At 26.9% G+C, this 25,716-nt stretch overlaps 2 protein-coding genes across 3 annotated transcripts; both read right to left on the bottom strand.

The window, feature by feature from the left end:
* Positions 1-3,900: 3,900 nt before the first annotated feature.
* Positions 3,901-8,000, bottom strand: LOC114190312 (probable 2-isopropylmalate synthase). Its single transcript, XM_028079148.1, has 5 exons — positions 7,932-8,000; positions 7,748-7,848; positions 5,858-5,891; positions 5,705-5,779; positions 3,901-4,123 (listed from the first exon to the last, which is right to left on the bottom strand). The coding sequence occupies exons 1-5, from the start codon at positions 7,998-8,000 to the stop codon at positions 4,022-4,024; spliced, it is 381 nt and encodes a 126-aa protein (XP_027934949.1). The 3' UTR covers positions 3,901-4,021.
* A 7,809-nt stretch (positions 8,001-15,809) lies between these two features.
* On the bottom strand, positions 15,810-25,501 carry LOC114178392 (probable 2-isopropylmalate synthase). Of its 2 annotated transcripts, XM_028064267.1 has the most exons (12): positions 24,920-25,490; positions 21,547-21,760; positions 21,400-21,480; positions 20,990-21,082; positions 20,817-20,903; positions 20,601-20,701; positions 17,410-17,443; positions 17,260-17,334; positions 16,760-16,843; positions 16,514-16,648; positions 16,235-16,380; positions 15,811-16,152 (listed from the first exon to the last, which is right to left on the bottom strand). In XM_028064267.1, the coding sequence occupies exons 1-12, from the start codon at positions 25,432-25,434 to the stop codon at positions 16,065-16,067; spliced, it is 1,653 nt and encodes a 550-aa protein (XP_027920068.1). In that variant the 5' UTR covers positions 25,435-25,490; the 3' UTR covers positions 15,811-16,064. The 2 variants fall into 2 exon arrangements, with proteins under 2 accessions (XP_027920060.1, XP_027920068.1); XM_028064259.1 differs by having other exon boundaries at positions 15,810-16,152; positions 17,260-17,443; positions 24,920-25,501.
* Positions 25,502-25,716: the final 215 nt, after the last annotated feature.

Raw genomic sequence — 25,716 nt, 5'->3', positions numbered from 1 at the left:
GGCGAGAAGGGCTTACTTGAGCGAGAGAATCTCTCTTGCCTGAGCGAGGACTTCCAGCTTATGCAAGACTGGTGCATGGATGTGCTCTAGTTCTGTTTTCTCCTCTGATTTGGTTGTTTGCCTACATGATGGAGTGTTTTACAATAAAAACATAAAGTATGACGCCATGTATGTTATATGAGATTAAATGAGAATAAGATTTGCTATGTTGAGTATGAAATGATTTATGAATCTTTTGGTTAGTGGTGCATTGGCATGAGAATATAATGTTTGAGATGACATGTGAAATGTTGTTGGTAAAAGAGTTTCATGGGAAAGTCTTGGTGATGGTGTAGTTAGTGTATACCTTGATATAAGAGATGTCTAGATAAAGAAATGTATCCTGAACTTTAATAATCGTTCACGCTCACATAGAGCAGAATGAATTATGTGGTGAGAGTGGCAGGAGGTCCTAGTCTTGGGACATATTGCACCTAAAACATTAGAGGATTAACCTTGTATGTGGTTGGGTGATAACCTCTTATGTCTAGACTCTGCAGAGTTTAGAAACCAGCACGGGTGCATACTTCCTTTAGAATTCTATATGAAGAGAATAATCCCGATAATTGAGTTAGAGAGGTCCTGCACTTGTTTGTTGTCACATGGTTTGGGTGGCTGCTGTTTTGTATGTTCATAATCTGATTTATTATTTACTTGCTCAATAACATGATCAAAAATATTTTACTCTATCCTACCCTCTTGTTTGGTGTGTGTTTCTCTGTTTGGCTTTCCTTTTTGCAATGAGCACCAAAATTTATTTGGTGTGAGCAGATGTGGAAATCCCTAATGATCATTAGGATGATGGAAATGCTGCAGTTTAGATGGTTAGGAGTTGGTGTTGGCCCATTATTGAACTCTTTTTGAAGAACAATTACTATTTTGTAATTATGTGCTCTATGAGCAATGTTTTTGGGAAACGGTTAACTTTTGTGTTGTGTTATTGACATTATTCTGTGCATTAACTTTCCTTCTAGTATATTATAGATAATTGTAATAGTTAGTACCTATATATGCTTCATGTCATGTGCTCTTTATATGATATTTATGTGTTGTTTTATTTAGTAGATTTATGGGATATCACATTTTTACATTTTTACATATTTTAATATAAAATATAAAAAATTAATTTAATTAAGTTTTAACTTTTTGTTAATTTTAGTACATATTTGTAATTTAGATATTCTTAAATTTTTTTATTATATTAATATTTAAAGTTTTTATATTTTTATATTAAGTCTCTGTTAATTAAATGATATGTGGTCTTTTGAATATTGTAATATCAATTAAATATAATATTATTTAATAATTTTTATATTATTTAATATGATATTGTATTATTCATTATTATTATTATAAAAATTATTGTATAGAGTTTTAAATTTAATTAGAAACTTATTGTAATATATTTTTTTAAATCATAACAATGTTATTATATATATATTTTTAATATTATTTTATTTAACTACATTACAACTATATTAAAATTATTTTATTATTTAATTTTTTTATGCATAAAATAAATTATCAATTATAATTGTTAATATTTTTAAAATTTTTTATCTACATAAAGAAAATTACATTAACAATTATTAAGATGAAAATCTATTTAATGTGCACTAGTTAATATTTTTCATTTATTAATAATATTGATTTGACTCAACTAGCATTGATATATTTATGACACGCCACCAAATTAACAAGGGTCTTGTTTACTAGTGTCTCCGTCATTAATATACATTGAATTTTATAAATATTCATAATTAATCGTGATAATAAATAAAATCTGATATAATAATAATTAAAGCATTTTTATTTTATTTAAAAGACAAAGATAGTGTTTATCTATAAAAATTAAAAAATAATTAAATAATAAAATAACTGTATTTTAATGTTGATAAAATTAAAATCTAATTAAACATAAAAAAATTTAAATTAATGTAAAAACCAACAAAAAATAGTGTTAAATATTTTAAAAGTTCACAAAAAAATTAAAATATTAATTTGAGACTTCATTAAATTTCTTTTCTCTAATTGATAACTCTGTGCAACATCTTTATTAACTTAAGAAAATCCTTTGTATTAAAAAAATAACAATATTTTAATATATGAAATTATTAATTATAAATATATAAATTTAACAATATAAAAAATTTAATTACCTAAACTTTTAGTAGAGATCTTAAAAATTTTAAAATGCTTATTGTATTAGAGTTGTTTATAAATTTCAAAGGACAATTTTGTTTTTATAAAATCTGTTATACACATTTATATTATTTTAATTAGTGGACTTAATTATTTCAGCTTTCAATATAAAAATAGTAAAATAAATTTGTATTAATTATTCCTTAACTAGTATCTAACATTCTCCAATAAACAAAGCATGAGTGGGAGTTTGATAAGAAGTCTTAAATTGCTAAACGATTTTAGATAGCATTTAACATCTTATTCATTACTCATGTCTTGTTATTAAATTTAAATAAAGTTAATTTTGTTAAAAATATTTAATAAAAATATTAGTATAACATTTATAATAAAATTAAATATGGTTACAATTTGGAGAGAGTCAAAATTGTTCAATGTAAAAATAAAATTAGGACTTAATTGAAAACAAATAATGATGTATACGAGACAAAATTAAGACAATGACAATGACATCTGGCATGATAGTGACACATGACACTATCACTATCATATCACACTGTCATTGTCATGTGACACAATGTTAGTTTGAGATATGGTAATTTGTTTTTTAATTATAAAAAAATTAAAAATTAAAAAAAATAATAATAAAAAAATCCATGAAATAAGATATGTGGCACTTCTTTAATGTGATTAGGTGATTAGTACATTATTAAGAGAAATGATATGTTACAACAAATTTCTCATGATAGGAATCAAATTGAGAAAAAAAAAATCAATTTGATATCTCTCTAAAAAAAGACTATAGTGATTTAACCTAAAAATAAAGTGAAGTTCCATATTTTTACAAAAGCATAGACAAAAGAACACATGGATATAATAAAGTAAATATAAAGTATAATGCTTTTTACTGCCAAACATCAGAAGTTCGAACTTGATTATCCAGGATTATACTTGACAAAACATATATTTACTTTTATGTCTATATTTAGAAATTGACTTCTGCATTTTGTGCACTAAATGTCTTGCTTGAAGATAAAATACACACTACGTTAAGCTCAGTCTCTTTCAGAGACACTAACTAATGGCACTAAATTTGAACGAGTAAGCAAGTGCAAAGGTATACAAACTTTTAAAATCTATTTCACTATTGTTAAGATTAAAAAGAAAAGATTGATGATCTAATACAGTAATATGTGTTTCACTGCAAATTTATTGGAAATTACAAAAGAAATTCAGCGAAATAGGCACCGAGAATATACCAAATAAAATTTTCAGAGTACCTTGTGTCAGGTTTTTACAAATAAGTTTCACTGGGGATAACAAAACCAATGAAATCTGAGCCTAACCACATAAGACACTGACACCACTCTCAACCCAAAACTTTAAGGTAATGGATTTATGGACCTTTATTCTTATGGTGCTCTACTTTCTCAATTTTGATCAATGTGGGACTTAGACTCATACTTGGATTTCTAACACCTTCTACACAATACAATAAGATGTGAGCATAAATGATTTCTTCTTGAAAAATCAACATGCTGTGTGCACACAAATGGAGGAGTAACAACAAAGGCAATCTGGTATATTGTATTATACAGGTCTAAGAACTATACAGGCACCACAACTAGAAAATTACATAAAAAATAATAAATTATCAGCCTTGTATTTAATCCAACATAAAGCCACCTTAAAAAAAAAGAAAGGAATTAACATTTGCAATTCAACAAGGAGATTTTATTTAGTCTGGTTTCGGCATACATTCTGGAATACTCTATTCCACTTCAAAGCTTAACTAAGAAATTACAAATACCTAATTCATTCTATAACATACATTCGTATATTAACAGATATAGATCACTTCTTTGAATCGAGCATTTTGTTTAGTGCAACAAGATAAGCCTCTACACTGGAAAAAACAACATCTACTCCTTTTCCAATCCCACTGCAAAAAGAGAAAAATATGCACCGTTAGATCTGCATCTGGGGTATTAGTAAAATAATGATATACTAAAGCAATCAAGTTTTCATTAACAATACCTAAATTTTGGATAAACAATGTTTCTATTTAAAATAGGTAGGTTTTTAATTTTTTACGAGTTTGGCTTAAATTTCTCATCTTTAGTTCATAAACATCATCAAACCTTCACAATGAGATCAACAGCCTTGTAAGCTGAATCCACTGGTCCTTTTCCAACAGAACAACCAACGTGTGTGCTACCGTCAATTGAAACAAGTTTGATACTTGTTGATGAAAATTTCAGAGTTCCTCAAGTCACCTATCGATAGATATATAAATTAATTTTTCTTCTTTTGGTGTAATTAATCTTTCTTTTGTATTGTTATCAAACATATAGTTTAAAATTAAACTCATTTTAATTTACCTCCAACCCACCAAGTTTCCAAATAGGTTCTACATCACAAACTTTATCTGATACCAATGCTTTTAGGTCAGCATCAGTAACTCTCTATAGAAAAAATAAAAAAATTGAGTCAGAGAATATGAAGACATTAGTTCAAGATGACCATTATGGATTTATTATTAAAGACATTATTAAAAAAACAACAATTATATTGTGAAAGCTTTAGTTTTCTCTATTTTTATATGCTTCAAAATTTTGGATGCTTTATTTATGATTAGTAATTAATTTAGGTGCAAAACTATGTTTTCTTGTTCAATAGTACATTATAATTTCAAGTTAAATAAGAGTTAATAAGTCCGATCATGTATTAAAAGGGTACAATTTTTTTAATTTATTGATGGATAAATTTTAGTTTTCTTTTATGAAAATGAATAAATCGTATCTGAAAGTACAAAAAAGGAATTGTATTTGAAAGCATGACTTTAAAATATAGAACATGAAGGTGAAATATTTTATAAACATCAAAGTTAATCAAAATCTTGGAAGCACAATTTCTTTATTTTAAATTCGTACTTTCAAACTTGATTTATCTATTTTCGTAAAAATTTAAAAATTTATTATTTATATAAATTTAAAAAAAAATCACACCCTTTTCATAGACAAGTGGAATAAATCTTTTGTACTTGACTACAAACTCAGTCTTCGGTATTCTAAAATTAATGAAATAATCCATATATGTACCCTCATACTTCTAAAAGCATTTTATCGTGCAATCCCACCACTAAAAAAACTCATATTTCTTATTAATTTTGTTTTAATTTTTTTTTGTAAGAAATACTTATAAATTTTGTTATGAAATTTTTTTGTAGAAAATTGCTGTCAATTTTTTTGTAAAATATTTTGTATAAAATACTTTTCGCAACAAATTTTGTAGAAAATACTGCGAATTTTATAATTTTGTAAGAAATAATTATCCACAAAGGAATTACCTGCCAATTAAAATTCTTAAAAAATATAGCTGAAAAAAGTTTTTTCTTGCAAAATTTTTTAACAAATTTGCAAGAAAATTCTCATGTAATATGAGAATTTTTAGAAGTGCTGATTAATCATAAAGTACAACAAACTGTATACTATATTCAAAAATAAATAAAAAAATTATTAACCTTTCTTTTTTCAGCCATTGCTTTGAAGTTTTTAAATACACTCTCAACTTCATCCTCCTTGAGTTCATAGCCAAGCTGAAAAGGTAGAAATAGCTCAATGAAACAGAAGAATGGTCACAGTGCCTTTGATCATAAACAAAAATAGTTACATACCTCTTTCAGTCGATTTTTCAAAGCTTGGCGTCCACTAATAGGTGTGGAAGTGTAAACGAAGGAAAGAAAATAGTTATAATTTAAATATATAAAGTCTAAGATAAAAATTAATTAATCAATTATTAGTAAATTACGAATAAAAAAATAATAAACATGAATCGAAATATCACATTGAAACATTAAAAAAAATCGTTGATTAAAAAGGTAAATTAATTAATTAGGACATATGAAAATAGTTTTAAAGTTAAATTTTTTTTCGCATCAGATACTCATACATAATACTAGTAGCACTTGTTTCACTAATGTTTAATTATAGTATTCATGATACTATTATCTTATATGACATTTCCCCGCTAATTTTCAATTGCAAAACTCTTTCTTTTTTCAATTTAACTTTCGTTCATTTTTCATAAATGTTTCTTTTTAATTTCATCTATTAGTTTCTTTCGTTTCCAAAATTTTAAGCTTCGTATTTTATAGCTATTTCTATAGTACAAATAAAAACATAAAACAATTTCAACAAAAAAACTGTAAAATGATTATATGGATGCAATAACTTCAACATTACTCATCGTATAAGAGAAGGTTGGGGCAATCCTATTTCCCTATTTTCAATTCATATTTTATTTTTTATTGTTGATAAAAAAAAAAGAAAAACATTACTCATCGTATGACCTGTTATATTTGTTTTAAACTTCTTTAACTTTTTACTCCATTCATTTTTCATAAATCTTTCACTTATTTCATCTACAAGTTTTATTTCAAGCATTTTGAGTTTTTTTTTTATATATAGTTTATGGCTACTATTCTTAAAAAATCCAAAACAAATATCAATAACAATACGCCATTTCAATAAACTATACATTTCCTTTACTACATATTAGATACATATAAATTTTCTAAATTGTATCTGTATGAATAAGTTGATTAAAATATAATTTCGATATCCATGGTTTGATATTAAAAATATTAATAAATGAATTAACAAGAGAATTTTCAAGCTATAAAATGATTTTAATATTTTTAAAGTTAGAATACTCTTATTAAAATATACACTGATATAAAAATCTACATAAAATTATAAATAATATATAAATCATAAAGGATTAGTAACATCAGGATAAAATATTACATATTTTCCAAATCTTTATACCTAAACAGCTTTTGGTGGTGCTTTTCGGGAATTGTTATTAAATGATTGATATAAATTACAACTCCATTTGATATAAAATTAGGAAAAAAAAACTTACAAGCATTTCTATTCTATATATAGAGTTTCGGTCTACTCTCTACTCTACAAAATATATATATATATATATATATATATATATATATATATATATATATATATATATGTATGTACGTGACAAAATGGGATAAAAGAGTTATAAAATTACAACATTTATATTTTTTGTATATGATACTGACACTCTTCCCAAAATTTTTTATTCCAAAACTTTTTTTTTTCAAATTTAACTTTCATTTATCATTTGTCATAAATATGTTTCTCTTGTTAACTTCATGTATAATATTCTTTTATTTCCAACATTTTAACTTCTTCATATTCTATAGCTATATTTTTCTAAAGTGTTCAAAGAAAAAAAACAAATACAAGAATTTAACAAAAAAACTATAAAATTATAACATTACTCATCTTGTTATAAATGCTATATTTGTTCCAAACTTTTTTAATTATAACATTACTCAAGCATTTTAAGTTTTTTTAGATGTTATGGCTACTTTTTTCTTTTTAATTTCCAAAACAAATATCTATATATATATATATATATATATATATATATATATATATATATATATATATATATATATATATATATATATATGTCACAAAAATGAGATAAAAGAATTATGAGAAAATGTCATATATACCTTAGCTTCCCTAGTACGATATTAGGTCCACTGGATCTTTCATAACCAATATCTTCAGGAGAAAGTATTTCATATGTACCTCTATGCTTTAACAATCCAGCCTACAAAGAACAAATAATAATAATAATAAATGTAAAAAGGAAAAAAGTTTTAAGAAAATCAAACGCAAGAGGGCACTAATAACCTGATGAATGCCACTTTCATGGAGAAAAGCATTATCACCTACAATAGCTTTGTGTGCCTTTAAATGCATACCAGAGAACTCTTCAACCTGTTGACAAAAAACATCAAATCTTGAACTGAAGAAAGGAGAAAAATATTCCAAAAATAAATGAAGTAGTTTATACTACGAAAATTAATTATTTTTTATTTGATATTTTCTGAAATACTTTAACTTTTCTCGATACTTATCATGCAATTTTGTTTTAAGAAAAATATTAAGTAAGTATTAATAAAAATTAACATTTAAAAGCTTGCTTTTTGCTGGTTCAGACTTAATAAAACAATAAGGGTCTTTCCGCACCTCCAAAATTTCTTCTACACCTCCAAATTTTCTTTAAATAACTAAAAAACATTTTGACCATTTAAGGAAACCTGCAGACACCGCACCCTCAAAATTATGTTGACTTCCGGAAGTCAAAATGTATCACCGAAAATCGACTTCCGGAAGTCAAAATGTATCACCGAAAGTCTCAGAAGTCAAAAATTATCACCGAAAGTCAAAAAATATTTCCGGAAGTCGACTTTCGAAAATCAAAAAAATTGTCCGGAAGTTGACTTCCGTAAGTAAAAAATCAAATTTTATTTTAAATATTTTTAATTCTTTTTAAAATTTATTTTTTAACTTTTAATATTTTTTAGTTTATTATTTTATTTATTTTTTATGTTTTCAAATTTCTTAATATATACTTTTTTAAAAATATTAATATCTATATATATAATTTTATTTTTATTTAATATACTGAAAAATAAATATAAATATAAAAATAAGTAAAATTAAAATAATACTAAACTTTAAATAAAAAAAACAAAAAAATAATAAATTTATTCTGCTTCATTTAATTTTATTTAATATTTAAATTCATTTTAAAATAATAAAATTTTAAATGAAAAAAAAGAAAATATATATACAAATATATATATATATATATATATATATATATATATATATATATATATATATATATATATATATATATTTGTTTTTTTTAGATTTTAAATTTCATTATTTATATGTTATTTTAAATATGATTTTTTAATTCTTTTTTATTTTTATTAAATTTTTAATAAATTATATAAAAATAAATTCAAATTTAAAAATATAAAAAAATATATAATTGAAAAAATTTTAAAAATTTTATTAAAATAAAATATAACAAAATTAAAAAATTCAAATAACAGAAACTGAAAATAACAGAAATTACGATAATAACAATAAAATATATAAAAATTATAAAATATTTTAAATTAAAATAGTAACTTTAACTTAGAAACAAATTATATATATATATATATATATATATATATATATATATTTTTTTTAATTTTTTATTTAGTATTTTTATTACCCATTTTTTTATTTTTTGAAGTAATTTTTTTTTAAATTTTTATAATTTTTAATACGTGTTTTAAAATATAAAATAAAATAAGTTTTAAAATATAAAATAAAATAAAGGTTAGAAAATATAAATTTTAAAAAGAATTAAAAATATTTGAAATTGACAGAATTTTTTTTGATTTCCGGAAGTTGATTTTCGGAAATATTTTTTATTTCCGGAAGTCGACTTTCGAGAATATTTTTTGACTTTCGGAAGTTGACTTCCGATTTTTGACTTTCGGAAGTCGACTTTCGGTGATATATTTTGACTTTTGGAAGTTGATTTCCGGTGATATATTTTGACTTCCGGAAGTCATATATTTTGACTTCCGAAAGTCGACATCCGGAAGTATTTTTGGGAGTGTGATGTCCGTGAATTTTCTTAAATGGTCAAAGGATATTTTGGGAATTTTAAATTTTTTTGAAGGTGCAGAAGAAATGCTTGTAGGTGTAGGAAGAAAGACCCAAACAATAATCCATGCATGCATGGACATTCAGATCAGAATTGTACAAAATAACATTTTGTACGCGTGATATGCTCGGCCATTTTATATTGGGATAGGTTAAATTTAGGGTATAAATTAAAGAAATAAAATCTAGGAAAAAGATTGTTTTACACTCTATTTTATTCTACATACTTTACAATTCGATTTTATAATCAAATATTATATTAAAACATTAATTTAATGAGTAAGTTGAATGTTAGAGAAAAATAAGAGTGTCAAAGTATCACGATTTTAAAATCTGTTATTTACTATATGGTTTTTCTTACAAAAGAATTTAAAATATTCTAAATGATAAAAATGATCATATTTTAAATTTTTTTAGTAATTTCTTTTTGTAAAACATACACAAATTTACTTAAAATTTTAAACTAAAATTTACTATTAAAGGCAAATAAAACTTTTTTGTATTTTAATGACATAGAGGGACTTGTAAAAAATAGCGTAACATCTCAAAATAAAATCTTGGATTAAAAATGCTTTTTAATAAATAAGGAGTAGTAATAATAACTCCCATATTCTATGAATACTTTGAAAATTATTGTATTGAAATTGTTATAATAATGATTTAATGCAATAATATTAACCAAAAGATGTGGATCTTATAGTGCGATTTCAAGTAAATTTATATCATTCCGAATTAAATGATTTTTTTCACCTGATAAAAAATTAACCTGTTTCAATTTGAATAATTAACTTTTCCCTTACAGAAAGAGTTGAGTTATTACAATGATTTTTCTTTTAAAGAGTTTATCATGAGTAATTGAACTCTCTTACATTGAGATTTCTTACGTTGAAATTGAATGTAATTTCTCTAATTCTATGTATTGTTACTAATTTTTATATATTTAAATATTTTATTTGATATTAATGGTTTGATTTATGTTAATATGTGTGGATAAATCGATTACTTATCTTATTTTACTAATTTGATTTGAGTTGGAAAAATGGTCCAAATTAAGGTTCAATTAAATCTAGTGTTGTTAAATGTTAGGAATAGATCTTAGTATAAAGTTATAATCTTAATGTAAGAATTCATTCAATCAAAGATCGAGTAATCACATTAAAATTGAACTCTTTAAGTTTTAAAGTTAAGAAATTAATTTAAAATGAGCCGAGTTCTTTCAGGAACATTAAGTAATGGTTTAATATCCATAGTAAATCAATAATAGTGTAGTAGGAAAGGAGTACTGAAATTCAATCTCAACACACCCATTCTCATCAAATTTAGTTAAATTTAAGTATCATTTGTATTTTATTCATCTCAACCAAAACATTATTTCATCACAAATCTAAATAGATTTAAGATTACTGAAAAATTAGAACAAATTCTCATGGAAATGACATTAGTTTAGTATAATTGGATCAGTGCACTTGTTAGAATTTGACAAAGAACTCAACAATTTTTTGGAGTTGTTACACGGATTTGAGTCGAGATAATCAGTAGTTGTAACCAATATAGATTTGCCGTAAATCTATGTATAAATTTGTCAATTTCAATTTTTTAGTTAGTTGCTTTTATGTGCTCACTTGTTTTTCAGTTGCTTTGTGTATGCAAAGAAGAAACAGGGAAAAATCTTGCTATTTGATCAACGAGTTAGAAAAAATAAGAAGAAAAACAATAGCTGGATCAAAAAACAAAAGAAACAAGAAAACTAACCAATGGCAGAAGGTGCTAGACAAAGAGGATTGTTGGGAGACTATGTAGCAACAAGGTCCAATAAATTTGTCCGGTATGCTCAAACTAGCAAAGGGAGTGAAAATGAAACCAACTTTGCTCTCACTGATTACGTCAAACCAGTTTGCAAGATATTGAATAATGAAAATCCCTATAACCACCTCTATACTTTTTGTGAACTTATTGACACTATGGGAGTAGCAGGAGATGATACTATAGATTGTTTCCATTCTCATTTACAATAACAGCAAAGACATGGCTTTAATGTCATCCAAACAAGAGCCTAGCTAGGCGGGAGTATCTGAGAAAAAAATCACTACAAGAAAATAATGTATTTGTCAAGAAGAATTCCTAGCTAATTCCTAATTGATCCTTCACAAATTTTATCCCTAACTGATTTGTAGCAAATTTTATCCTTAGTTAATTTCTAGTTGATCCCTAGCAAACTATTTTTCTAGCTAATCCTTAGTTGATTCTTAGCAAATTTTTTTCCTAGCTAATCCTTAGCAAATTTTATCTCTAACCGATCTGTGGAAAATTTTATCCCTACTTAATCCCTAACAAATTTTATCTCTAGTCGATCCGTAGATGATTCCTACCAAATTTTATAGATCATTCATAGATAATTTTTCCCCTCATTAATCCTTAGTTGATCCCTGACTAATTTTATATATCCCTAGCTAATTCCTAGTTGATCCCTAGTAAATTTATTCCTTAGCTAATCCCTAGATGATATGTAGCAAATTTTTTCCTAGTTGATCCTTAGCAAATTTTATCCCTAATTAATCCCTAACTTATCCTTATTAAATTTTATCCCTAACTAATCTCTAACTTATCCCTAACAAATTTTATCTTTAGCTAATTCTTAGATGATCCCTAGCTCATCCGTAGCAAATGTTTTCCCTAGCTAATCCTTAGTTGATTCCTAGTTAATTTTATCCCTAGCTAATCCGTAGTTGATCTCTAACAATTTTTTTCCCTAATTAATCTCTAGATGATCTCTAGCAAATTTTTTTCCTATAAAATCTTTGACCGATCCCTAGCAAATGTGATTCATATCTTAATCCTTAACTGATCCCTAACAAATTTAGTTAATCTCTAACAAATTTTATCCCTAATTAATCCTTTCGTGATCCCTAAGAATCTTTTTCATTAACTAATCCCTAGTCAATTTGTATGTTATAAAATGGATTTAATAAATATAATGGTGAATAAAAAATATAATAGATCTTGCTAAATATGTGAAATTTTATTGTATTCAAAGTATTCAAAGTCATATACATAACAAAAGTAAATTTTTAACGTTACAATTGTCATACATGATTAAAACAAAAATAAACATGGGCAGCGGCCAAAATCGGATCATAACAATGTCGGGAAACTCCTGATAAACCCATTTTCCATTGATCTTTGCCTTGAAGCCTCCACATCATCACACATGCATTGAATGTTGTTATGTAGAAGCAAACAGAACTAAACATAACGTTCATTGTGAAATCAATTGCGGTATTAATGACAGATATTGGTAAATCTATACTCACAAAATTTGCTCTTCGTCGCAATATGTATATTCAGGGTACAACAACCACTTGGACTATCAGACATATCTTGCACATTATATTTAATAAACAAAATGTTGGAGGTAACTTCGCCTATAAAATTATTACAACTTACAAACGTGAACATGCATTAATCAAAGAAGCTCAAATATTAATAGTTGCATCCCACGGCCTTAGAAGCCCATTGCGACCGTCGCTGCATATTTGCTTCCTTTCTAAGTCTGAAGCAACACATCTCTGCCTGTGCTACTTATTTCCTGAGCTTTAATTTGTATCAAAAGTCAACATAGGGTGAAATTTAATTTTGATTAGAAGTGATTAAATCATAAAAGATTAATCTAAACATTCTATTAATCAGATTAAAGTACAACAGGGATTTGCACCAATCATCTTACATAATAATTGAGAATCTAAAGAATATTGAATGAATGGGCTAATTTCGAAGGTTACATAAAAATATATTAAGGATCTAATCAATTTTTCATTTATTAAAAGGTTTAAAGGACATTCTCTACCATATGAGATGTATACATAACTTACAAGAAACTTTAGCAAACACAAGTGATGCATCCCATTACTTTTGTTTTAGCTTTTCAATTTCATTTTACAAGTTGATATTCTCTTACTCATCGTATTGAATATTTATTTTCATAATATGTAATTTTTGTGTATTATTTACTATTAAAATTTTTATATTACATGAGATTTTTCTTATAAATTTATTAAAAAAAAAGCTTTTACATGTTAGAGTAAATGTTAGGTGGATTTCTTTTATGGGATGTGTCATTTCTCAAATTAACTTGGCCTTTTTGGTTTTTGGAGTTCCATTTGTGTCTCAAATATCTCTTTTTCTTTTTTATTTCTGTATATTTTAGGTTATATTTCAGTATTATTTATTTTCATAACAGACAAATAAATGATAAATATTACTGTTAAGTTAGCTCTATATTGTACTGTGTACTTGGTAAATGACTTTCATTTTTTCTATTTTATATCCATTCGTGTTTGTATTTATTTTTTCAGGTTATTAGTAAAATAAGAGGTAAGATTTGTGTCAAACTTTTAAGAATATGAAACATTCTTTTTACTCATTATTATGAAATGTTTTTAGATTCTTAAGATAAACTTTTGGGAGCTATTTGAATTTTAAAACTATTTTACTGATAGTTAATATCGTTATGTTTCATAGTTCTTTATGTTTTTTCAAGTTGTAGTTGCGATAGGAACTAGGTCAGTACAATCCTTGCCTCTTGAGCATGATTTTTTATATATGGTTTGTCAACTGTTTTATTTGTATGCTTTGAAAAGTTTTGCAGTATTTTAGACATTGTTTCTAAATTGGTGTTTGACATAAAGACATTGTTTTTATGCTTTTAAAATTTAGCATGAAAATTTTATGATAATGTGATAATGTTAAGAAATTTACTGTTTATATGTGTCTGTCTAATTTAATCTCGTAGAGCAGGACATGATGTCCTCTTAGAAAGATATTATTGTTTAGATAGTTTATTGCTTATTCAATATGGTTAACTTTATTAATTCCTTTAAATCAATGCTTCAATTCTTATTTAATGTTTCTTATTGTTGTCTTGTAAAAGTGCTAATAGACATTTTGAATCTATTAATAAAAATATTAGTCAATTACATAATGGATTCTTCAATCAGGTTTGATTGTTTTGTTTTATGCTTCATATGTTTACTAAAATGTAAGATAGTTGTCTAGGAAGAAGTATTTGTTTATGATCTTTAGTTATTATCATAATGAATGTATATTTTGAGTTATATTTTAGTGTTATTTCTTTCTTTAACAAGTCATATGTACTTGATAAATGACTTTTATTTTTCTATTTTTTATTCATTATTGTTTGTATTTAATTTTCCAGGTTACCGAGGTTACCTATGAATGAGGTGAGAATTATGTCAAACATGTAGGAATAGTGAACATTTAAATGTCTTTTTACTCATTATTCTTAAATGTCTTTAGATTCTTTAATATTTTAATTTAAATTTGTACGTTTTTTGTGGTTTATTTATCTAAAATTTGTAATGCATTTAAATTTTTCGAAACTATTTAAGTTTTAAATTTATTTTACTGATAGTTAGTTGCCCTGTTATTGTAATTCTAGTTGTTTAGTATATTGTTATGTTGGTATGGGAGTACAATCACTTACTTCTTGAGCATGATTTTTTATATATGGTTTGTCAACAGTTTTGTATGCTTTGGAAAGCTTTGCAATTTTTTTAGACATTGTTTTTAAGTTGGTGTTTCAAGAAACATTGATTTTATGCTTCGAAAATTTATTATGAAAGTTTCATAATAATATGATAATGATAAGAAATTTAGTGTTTATATGTCTCTGTGTGTTTTAATCTCTTAGGAACCGCATGTGATGTCCTCTCAGAAAAAACATTATTGTTTAGATAGTTTCCTGCTCATTGAATATGGTTAACAACTTTATTCATTTCTATAAATCAATGTTTCAGTTCTGATCTAATTTCTCTTATTGTTGTCTTATAAAATTCTAATCATGCAAACAACAAATCCTAAAGGAAAGAAAGGAAATAATCTTGAATCTCACTCCTAATGTTTTCATATATCTTAAGGTTCAAAACCCTAAAATGAAATTCAAAAAGAACTATTAAAGCAAGTATAATGCATTAATTGAAAATAAAATAAAAATACATGGGCTCGGTTTGCAGCCTAATTAAAATTACATCAAAAAATGGAAAAATAAACGGTCTTACATTTAATCCAACATAAAGCTACCCTTAAAATAATTAAAAAGGAATAACATTTGTAATTCAAATATTTGAGGGAGACATTACTTAGTTTGGTTTTGACATACTCGTGCCTTGATATGGAGACTTGGCAAAGTAAATTCAGGAATACTTTATTTAATTTTAAACATAAATAAAAAAATTACAAATAGGTAATTAAATTTATAACATATTCGTACGCTAGAATATTATCAAACATAAATCATTCCTTGAACTGGAGCATTTTGTTTAGTGCAGTAAGATAAGCCTCTACACTGGAAACAACAACATCTACTCCTTTTCCAATCCCACTGCAAAAAGAGAGAGAAAACGTGGACTATTAGAAAGAGAATGATATAATAAATAAAGCATTCTAGTTTTAATCAACAATACCTAAATGTTGAATTAATAATGTTTCCATTTAACGTAGAAGTATCTGAGTGCATGTTCTCTTTTCGAAGTACAACATGTACAGTTGCAATTGCATCAGTGCCTTCAGTGACTGTATTTAGAGAGTACTCAAGTACTTTCACAGCTTCCTGCATAAAATATTGGCTTAATCTCCTCGTCTTTAATTTTTAATGCAACATGGTTTTTTATATATAAAAAATATTTGCAAAAGTTTTATAGATACTTAAAAAATTGAAATTAGAAAATTCATAAACATCAAACCTTCACAATGAGATCGACAGCTTTGTAAGCTGAATCCACTGGTCCTTTTCCGACAGAACAAGCAACGTGTGTACTACCGTCAATTGAAACAAGTTTGATACTTGTTGATGAAAACTTCATAGTTCCACAAATCACCTATTGATACATATATAAATTAACTTTTCTTCTTTTTGGTGTAATGTAATTAATCTTTCTTTTGTATTTTTATCAAACATATAGTTTAAAATTAAACTAATTTTAATTTACCTCCAACCCACCAAGTTTCCAAATAGGTTCTACATCACAAACTTTTTCTGATACCAATGCTTTCAGGTCAGCATCAGTAACTCTCTAAGGATAAAGAAAAATATTTGAGTCAGATAATAAGAAGACATTAGTTCAAGATGAAAAAAATGGATTCACAATTATAGATATTATAAGAATAACTATACCATGAATGCTTCATAATGTTGGATACTTTCTATTTGTGATTAGTTATTAATTTAGGGTTGCAAAACTATAATTTATTGTTCGATAAGAATTTCAAGTTGTGAGTAAATCTTGTGCACTTAATTACAAACTTTATGTATTCTAAAATTCATGAAATAATCCATATGTACCAACATGCTTCTAAACCTATTTTATTTTGATCCGGATTAATTATTGACCAGATAGATTATTTGATATAGACACTGTTAATAATAAAGTACAACAAAGAATATATTATATTCACTAATAAAAAAGAAAAAAGAAAACTTATTATTGACCTTTCTTTTTTCAGCCATTGCTTTGAAGTTTTTAAATACACTCTCAACTTCATCCACCTTGAGTTCATAACCAAGCTGAAAAGGTAGAAAATAGCTCATGAAACAGAAGAATGGTGATTGTGCCTTTGAGTAAAACAAATAGTTGCATACCTCTTTAAGGCGATTTTTCAAAGCTTGGCGTCCACTGATAGATGTGGAAGTGTAAACGAAGGAAAAAATAGTTATAATTTGATTATATGAAGTCTATGATAAAATTACGAATACAAAATAATAATCCATGAACCGATATCACATTGAAACAATTGTTTTAATGACAAAAAATTCGTTGATTAAGCCATCGTATATATATATATATATATATATATATATAACAAATCAATAAATGAATCGATAACAAGAGATTCAAGCTATATGAGATGATTTTAATATTTTTCAAGTTAGAATATTTTTCTTATTAAACTATACACGATATAAAAATCTATTTAATGTTATTAGTAATAAACTATAAATGAATAGTAATAACAGGAGCGGGTAGGGATGACAAAAATTTGTATACCTACACGGTCTAGGTAGGGATGATATACCCTTGCTTGTAGTTATATGCGGCTAGAATTTGCATTTGATAGACACTATTCATATCCAAAGTTTATGTTTTTTTTTTTTAAGAATTCTTACAAAGGGATTGTTATGAATCACAATAAAATAAGAAAAATTTTACCGGCAGGGTCGACTCAAGGATAAAATTAGAGGTGATAATGTGGGCTTGGTTTGGTGGGTTTTGGTATTAAAACTAAAAATGCATTTTTTTTGTCCGATTTTATTTTTCGGTACGTTTAAATGTATGGGTTTCGAGAGTTTCTCTACATATATTTTAATGAGGAATAAAAATATTTCTATAAAACATTAATTAGATTAAGGTTTAGTCTTTTGGTGAATAATAGATTAATTAGAACATAAGAATTAATAAACCAATGTGATAGAAAAATAAGATCCAGATCTAAACTCTACTACGTTCAAAGCTAATCCATTCGACCAGGTTCTAATTGTTTAGATTGGTTATTTTATGCTTATCATTACTTTCAATTTAATCATGGATTGTCATTTAAAGAGGGTGGCTTTTATATGAAAGGAGAAAGACATAGTTGAGAAGAAGAATAATTTTTTAATTATTTTATTAATTACTAGTATTAAAATAAATTTTGTAAGTTTGTGAAAAATTGAGATTTGAGAAGGAGAAAGAGTAGGGATGGCAATGCGGGTCAGCCCGTTTAAGCTCGGCCTGCACTTGGCTCACATTTTCAATGTGGGCTGGGATGGCCCGCCCCGCATTTTCAATGTGGGCTAAACCCAATGGCGGAACTACGTGATGCCCAGGGGGAGCCACGGCTCCCCCATTTTTTTTTTTTAATTTTTTTTATATATATTTATATATTTTTTAAAATTATATTATATATTATTTATATTAAGATTATATTCTGAAAAATTATAATAAAAGATAAAATAATAAATTTTAATAGAAACATTAATTTATAAAAGAGATTAGGATTTTTTTTTTCTGACTATAAGATATTTTTACTATGTAAATTATTATGAAAGTGTGTGAAAAGAGATAAATACAAAGAGATAGATTGGGAAACAGAGATTGACAACACATAGATTGAGATTGATGTATACATTCTTGCATTATCTCTCATAAATCAAATGTTAGTATCTTATTATGATTTATGTATGTTAGTTTATGATTCTTTTTAGGATGTTTCTTCCAAAATAAGTTTATCCCAAATTAATATAAATCCTAATTATGATTTTAGGGATTCTTTTATGAAATTGGTATGAACCTTACTTATAATTTTTCCTAAATTATTATAACCCTTAATTTTGAAATTTAGGGATTTTGTGTTTTTCGTTACCTATGGTAAGTTTTTTTTTTTTTTAAGTTTTGAATTTATATCGTGTTACTTATTTAATTAAAGTAGTATGAGTTTTGTTATGTTTTGCATTGTGATAATTGTGATTTGTGAATATAAATTTTTTTTTTTCTAAATAGGTGAGAGGTGATAAATTTATATTAGAAAGATTATGATAAAAAGTAAAAAAAAATTGATTCTTTTTTTTTTCAAAGAGGAAGGTTTGTGATAAAGATTAAAAAGAAATGCATTTAAGTTAACTAAACTTGAGAAATTTAATAAGAACCAAGAATTTAAGACAATATAAAACAAATCTCTAAAGTTCTCAGAATTACATATAATGAATTTAAAAATTCATTAGTACGTGATATGCTACTTACAATATAATGAAGGAGAGGAAATGAAGAGAAAAAAATGAATAGTTTTTCTTCTAAAGAAAAATTATATATAATAAATCTAATTTGGCCCCCCTATATTTTTAGTCCAAGTTCCGCCACTGGCTAAACCCGTCTTTTCTAAAAAAAAATCTTATGATAAAGCTTTTAATGTTCAACAAATTAGAAAACTTTAACAAGTTCACAAAATTAAATAAAGACTTTGAGAAGTTGAATGATAATTTGATAATTCAACATTTTCATCGTATTCATATTTGTACTTTGACATACACGATGTATTATTCAAATTTTAAGATATTCAAAAATACATAATATTTTTCATTTTCAGTCATACAAGAATTTGAACGTTCATGTAGAAGTCCAAAAGAAAAGTAATAAATGATATACACATGTACAAGTTTTTTTTTTCGGGCCAACAAGGGTTGGGCTCTTCCAAGCTTGCGGTTCAATGTTCTAGTCCACATTGGTTTTTTTGGCAGGCTTGCGGGCTGACCCGTCGGATCAAACCCATATTGCCACCTCTAAGAAAGATACTTAAGACTTCAAGATACTACAAGTTTATGCTCGAGTTTATTTTCTTGACAACCAAAATCAAGTTATATTGTTTTAAATCATTATTTTTATATATTTATCTTTAGTAGTGTTTTATTTATTATAATTTTTATTTCATATAAGTATATATATATATATATATATATATATATATATATATATATATGTCAACTAGAATATTTGAATCATACTATTCAAAAATTAAATATTAAATTAAATTAATAATAACAATTTAATAAATAATTTTAATTTGAAAATTAAATATTAAATTAAAGATTTCATTTTTTAAATTTGTTTTAGTTTCTTAAATTCCTCAGTCACCCTGATTACAAGTAGTTTTATTCTATAAAATTTCATCCTACTATCTATACTATAAGTCTTCATTTAATTTAATATAATATAATATAACATAATATTATATAATATAATAAAATATAATATAATATGTAAAAAAATGGGATAATAGAGTTGTGAGAAAATGACATACCTTAGCTTCCCTAGTACCATATTAGGTCCACTGGTTCTCTCATAACCAATATCTTCAGGAGAAAGTATTTCATATGTACCTCTATGCTTTAACAATCCAGCCTACAAAGTACAAATAATAATAATAATAATAATAATAATAATAATAATAATAATAATAATAAATGTAAAAAGGAAAAAAGTTTTAAGAAAATCAAACCCAAGAGGGCACAATAACCTGATGAATGCCACTTTCATGGAGAAAGGCATTATCACCTACTATAGCTTTGTGTGGCTGTAAATGCATACCAGAGAACTCTTCAACCTGTTGAGAAAAAATATATCAAATCTTGAATTGAAGAAAGGAGAAAAATATTCCAAAAATGAATGAATAGTTTAAAAATATAAAACCATCTTGCTGGTCTTCAGTATGTGCTTTGTATTAATTCCAGTATATAAACCACTTAAAACATGATCTCCCCTGCATCTCAGGGCCATCACAACCTTCAATAAAAGAAATATAAAATAAGTTGAAGTATATTAAGCAGCGTTTTCACAATTCATAATATAAAGAAAATTTATGGATACATCAGTATATAAAAGTAGGACACTGGTATTTTGAAACTATATTTTTTTATTATTATTTAATATTGTTCTTTATTATTATCCACTTTCTCTTTCGATAAGAATATAAAAGTTAATTCTTGTTAAGATTACGTTATTTTTGTATGAATTGTTAAATGGTCGTCAAATTGTGTGAAATAACCTTTTTTCCATAAAAGTATGCTCAAATAAATACAAAATAGATCGATGATAGTAACCTCTTCGAATGCAGCATTACCAGCCCTTTCACCGATCCCATTAATGGTTACTTCTAGTTGCCTTGCACCAGCACGAGCAGCCTGAAAGTAAATACCTCTATGAATCTTTTTGTTCTTGATTACACTAATTGAGTGAACAAAAAATACCTCTATTGTGTTTGCAGTAGCATGCCCAAGATCATTATGACAGTGAACAGCAATGACAGCATTTTCAATTCCAGGGGTATTTGCTTTTATATCAGAAATCAATTTTCCAAACTCGAATGGCATTGTTATGCCCACAGTGTCTGCTATGACCACAGTTGTTGCCCCTGCTTTTATAACTTCTCCAAATATTTCATACAGAAACTCTCTATCCGATCTGCTCCAACAAAGATTCAACATTTTCAGTCAACAATTTATTCAAAATAAATAAAAAGGAAAAGTAGTTTAACTACCTTATTTTTCTTAAACATCCACTTTGTACTTTTTTAATAATAAATTATTTAATTAAAACTTAAGAAAAACACACCTCAAAATAATTGTGTTATATATTACCAACCACGTGAATTTATATCACCATCCGGCAACCACTTTTATACCTGCAACCACTTTTATACTTTATTAATAACTTAATTTATGTTTAGTTAAATATCCTAATTTGATAATTTATTATTAGAAGTAGTTGTCAAACCTACGGTTAGTTTCAAAAGTCGACTCTGAATTTTTTTTTTCTAAATAATTGGATGGTGCCACATTGCCAACAGACAGTGCACTAGTATAAACAGACAAATTCCTCCATTTGCATATCCAGTTTTCTTTTATGGGCACGTGCGTGGTTACAGTTTTAATTCTTCCCCCACGTGATTCTCCATACGGCATCCATGTTACAACATCTTAGCCATAATTTAGAACTATGCAGTGATAATTTCTAACTAGTTAATCGTATGTATTCAATTTAACCTATTCATTTAATTATTTTTAGAAAAATGATAAAATGACTACTAATTTTTACTACTTCTCTTATCACCTTACGTGTCCCGACACATTTTATTTTATTTTCTTTTTTGAATTTAATTAAAAGCTGAACAATTTGACAGATGAAAGTGGAAGCTCACTTTTGCGTGTAGGATGAAAATTCTCACTCTCTCACCTAACCCCATTCCTTGAAACATTTTTAAACAGAATCCCTTTACTTTTCACTTCGAAAAATTCTCACTCTCTCACCCTTACCCCATTCTCTTTCTAACAGAACCTCTTTCCTCTTCTCTCTTAAAATTTCTCAAACCTCTCACGCTTCCATTTAGGAACCCCACCCCCCATCCCATTTGTTATAAACCAAGTATTGGTTTCCATTGTGGAAACTACAACTGGAAAAAGAATTCTCTCCTAAACTTGGTGGACCTAGGCTGTGCACACCAATAACACATCTCATCCCATTTGTTGTAAACCAAGTATTGGTTCTGTTGTGGGAAAACTTTCCTGACCCATATGAGTAATTAGCTTGCGACCCAAGACCAATTAAGTTGTAACCCATCAACGACTTTTTGGACAAAAGTAAAATAACAGATTTGGATAGTGCAGGTGGATACAGAATTCCCTCCCAAACTTGGTGGACCCCAAGCTGTGCACACCAATAACAAACCTCATCCCATTTGTTATAAACCAAGTATTAGTTTTCATTTTGGGAAAACTTTCCTGACCCATGTGGATAATTAGCTTGCAACCCAAGATCAATTAAGTTGTAATCCACAACCGACTTTTTGAACAAAAAGTTCATAATAGATATGGATAGTGCAAGTGGATACAAAATTCCTTTCGAAACTTGGTGGACCCCGGTTGTGCACACCAATAACACACCCCATCTCATTTGTTCTAAACCATGTATTGGCTTGAATTGTGGGAAAACTTTCCTGACCCATATGGAATATTAGATTGCAAGCCAAAACTAATTTAGTTGTAACCCGTCAAAGACTTTTTGGACAAAAGTAAGATAATAGATTTGGAATTGCCTCCCAAACTTGGTGGACCCCAAGTTGTGCACACCAACAACACACCTCATCCCATTTGTTCTAAACCAACTATTTGTGCATTTGTGGATGAACTTCCCTCGCCAATTTTTAAATTTAACTTGCAACCCAAGACCTATTAAGTTGTAACCCATCAAGGATTTTATGAACAAAGATAAAATTCACCCATCAATGTGGTTGTAAACGAGGTTTAAGTTCATTTTGGAAAAAAAATTGCCTTTTAAGTTCATTTTTCAAACAGATTTGGAAAGTCCACCAAGTTTGGAAGGGAATTATTTTTCCAGTTGCAGTTTCTACAATGGAAACCAATACTTGTTTTAAAACAAATGGGATTGGGGTGAGATTTCTAAATAGAAGCGTGAGAGGTTTGAGAATCTTTTAGAGTGAAGAAAAAAGAGGTTCTGTTTAAAAATGTTTCAAAGAATGAGGTAAGGTGAGAGAGTGAGAATTTTTCAGCCCACGCACGAGAGTGAACTTCCACTTTCATTTGCCACATTGTTCAACTTTTAATTAAATTCAAAAAAGAAAATAAAATGAAATGTGTCAGGACACGTAATGTGATAAGGGAAGTAGTAAAAATTAGTAGTCATTTTATCATTTCCCTTATTTTTATCCATATTTTAACTCGAAGCATGTGGTTTACTAAATAGTCAAGAGATCATGACTCTTTTCTTTTTTAATTAGCAATCTTTTCTAATTAGCAAACAACAAGGTTTCATAGTTGTTGTGACTGTTGTTTGAAGACAGAAATCAAGAGTTGTGAGTGCTGAGTATTTGTACGCAAGTAAAAATATGTTTTTAGTGTTTGAATTTTAACGTAAATTTTAAATTTATTTGTTTAAAATTTTAATATATTTTAATTTTTAAACTTTAAAAATAAATAAATATAGTTATTTTAAGTTAATTATATTAAAAAAAATTATACGTTAAACATAATATCAAATATCAAATGATATAAATAATTTAAATATTAGTATAAAACATGTTTAATATTTAAAAAAATAACATAATTAAATTAAAAAATTAACATAATTAAATTAAAAAATTATTTTTCGTTTATTTTTAAAATTTAAAATCAAAATATATCTAAATTTCAATAAAAACAAATTTAAATTTTAAAATCTAAAAATATATTTAATCTTTATTTTTCTACACTTCCTCTCATAAAACATTTGCACAAATCTATAATTTAAATTTTAGAACAATCAATTTGTGAATTTTTTATGTATTATTTACCATATTTATTTTTATTTAATGTAAAACTTTAATTTTTGTAATGAAAATTATATCTTATTTTCTTATATAAATTTGTTGTGAAATCTTGGAGTGTTTTCTGAAATGTTCTAATTCGAACGGCTTTGAAGTATGTACCAACAAGACTTTATTTAGGATAGGACAGATTCTGTCTACCTCTGTAAGAAGCTAGTGTTGTGTTCATTGGAAACATAGGGTTCCGTAATGTTCCATTGAAGATATATGTGAAAGTAGAAAGAGAGATGAGTGAGAGGAACCTGGCTGCATCTTCAGCGCCGAACTCGATGTCACCACAACCCAAACTGCGAGCGAAAGCGACCATGTGACGAGCTATTTGAAGAACCTCTTGTTTGGTTTTTCCGAGCTTGTACTCCATGTGAATGGGGCTGGTGGCGATGAAGGGCAAAAGCCTCGGCCTCTTCGCCTCCTTCACAGCCTCCCATGCAGTTCTAATGTCCTTCTCATTGCACCTGCAAATCGCAACAATCACCGGAACGTACCCATCATCGTCGCATTTGTTTCCAACTTCCTGCGCTATCATCTTCACGGCGTTGAAGTCCTCCTGCGATGCACAAGGGAACCCCGCCTCGATGATGTCCACGCCCATCTTCGCCAGCTGCCGCGCGATCTGTAGCTTCTGCTCTGCGGTCATGGCGGCGCCGGGGGCCTGCTCGCCGTCTCGGAGGGTGGTGTCCAAAATCCGGACGTAGGAAGGGTCCGGAATATGGCCCGGGATATACTCGGGTCGGGAACGAGAGCGAGTGCCATTCATGGATGCAAGTTTTGATTCAGAGGAAAGGATCTTTGGATTGAAGAAGAAGAAGATGTTTTTCTTCTCAGTTATAGTTAGAATTTTTTTCTTTTTTAATTAATATTTTTCTGAAATACTTTAACTTTTCTCAATGTCGTATCATACAATGGTTTATTAAGTTAGTATTGATAAAAATTAACATATTTAAAAGCTTGCTTTTAATTGTTCCGATCTAATAAAACAATAATCAATGGATACATTTATTCATATCAGAATTGTAGTGGTACAAAATAACATATTGCA

The sequence above is a fragment of the Vigna unguiculata genome, chromosome 1 (genome assembly GCF_004118075.2).
Source record: "Vigna unguiculata cultivar IT97K-499-35 chromosome 1, ASM411807v1, whole genome shotgun sequence".
Classification (NCBI taxonomy): domain Eukaryota; kingdom Viridiplantae; phylum Streptophyta; class Magnoliopsida; order Fabales; family Fabaceae; genus Vigna; species Vigna unguiculata.
Note: the sequence above shows the minus strand (reverse complement) of the source record. Positions and strands in the feature narration are given on the sequence as shown.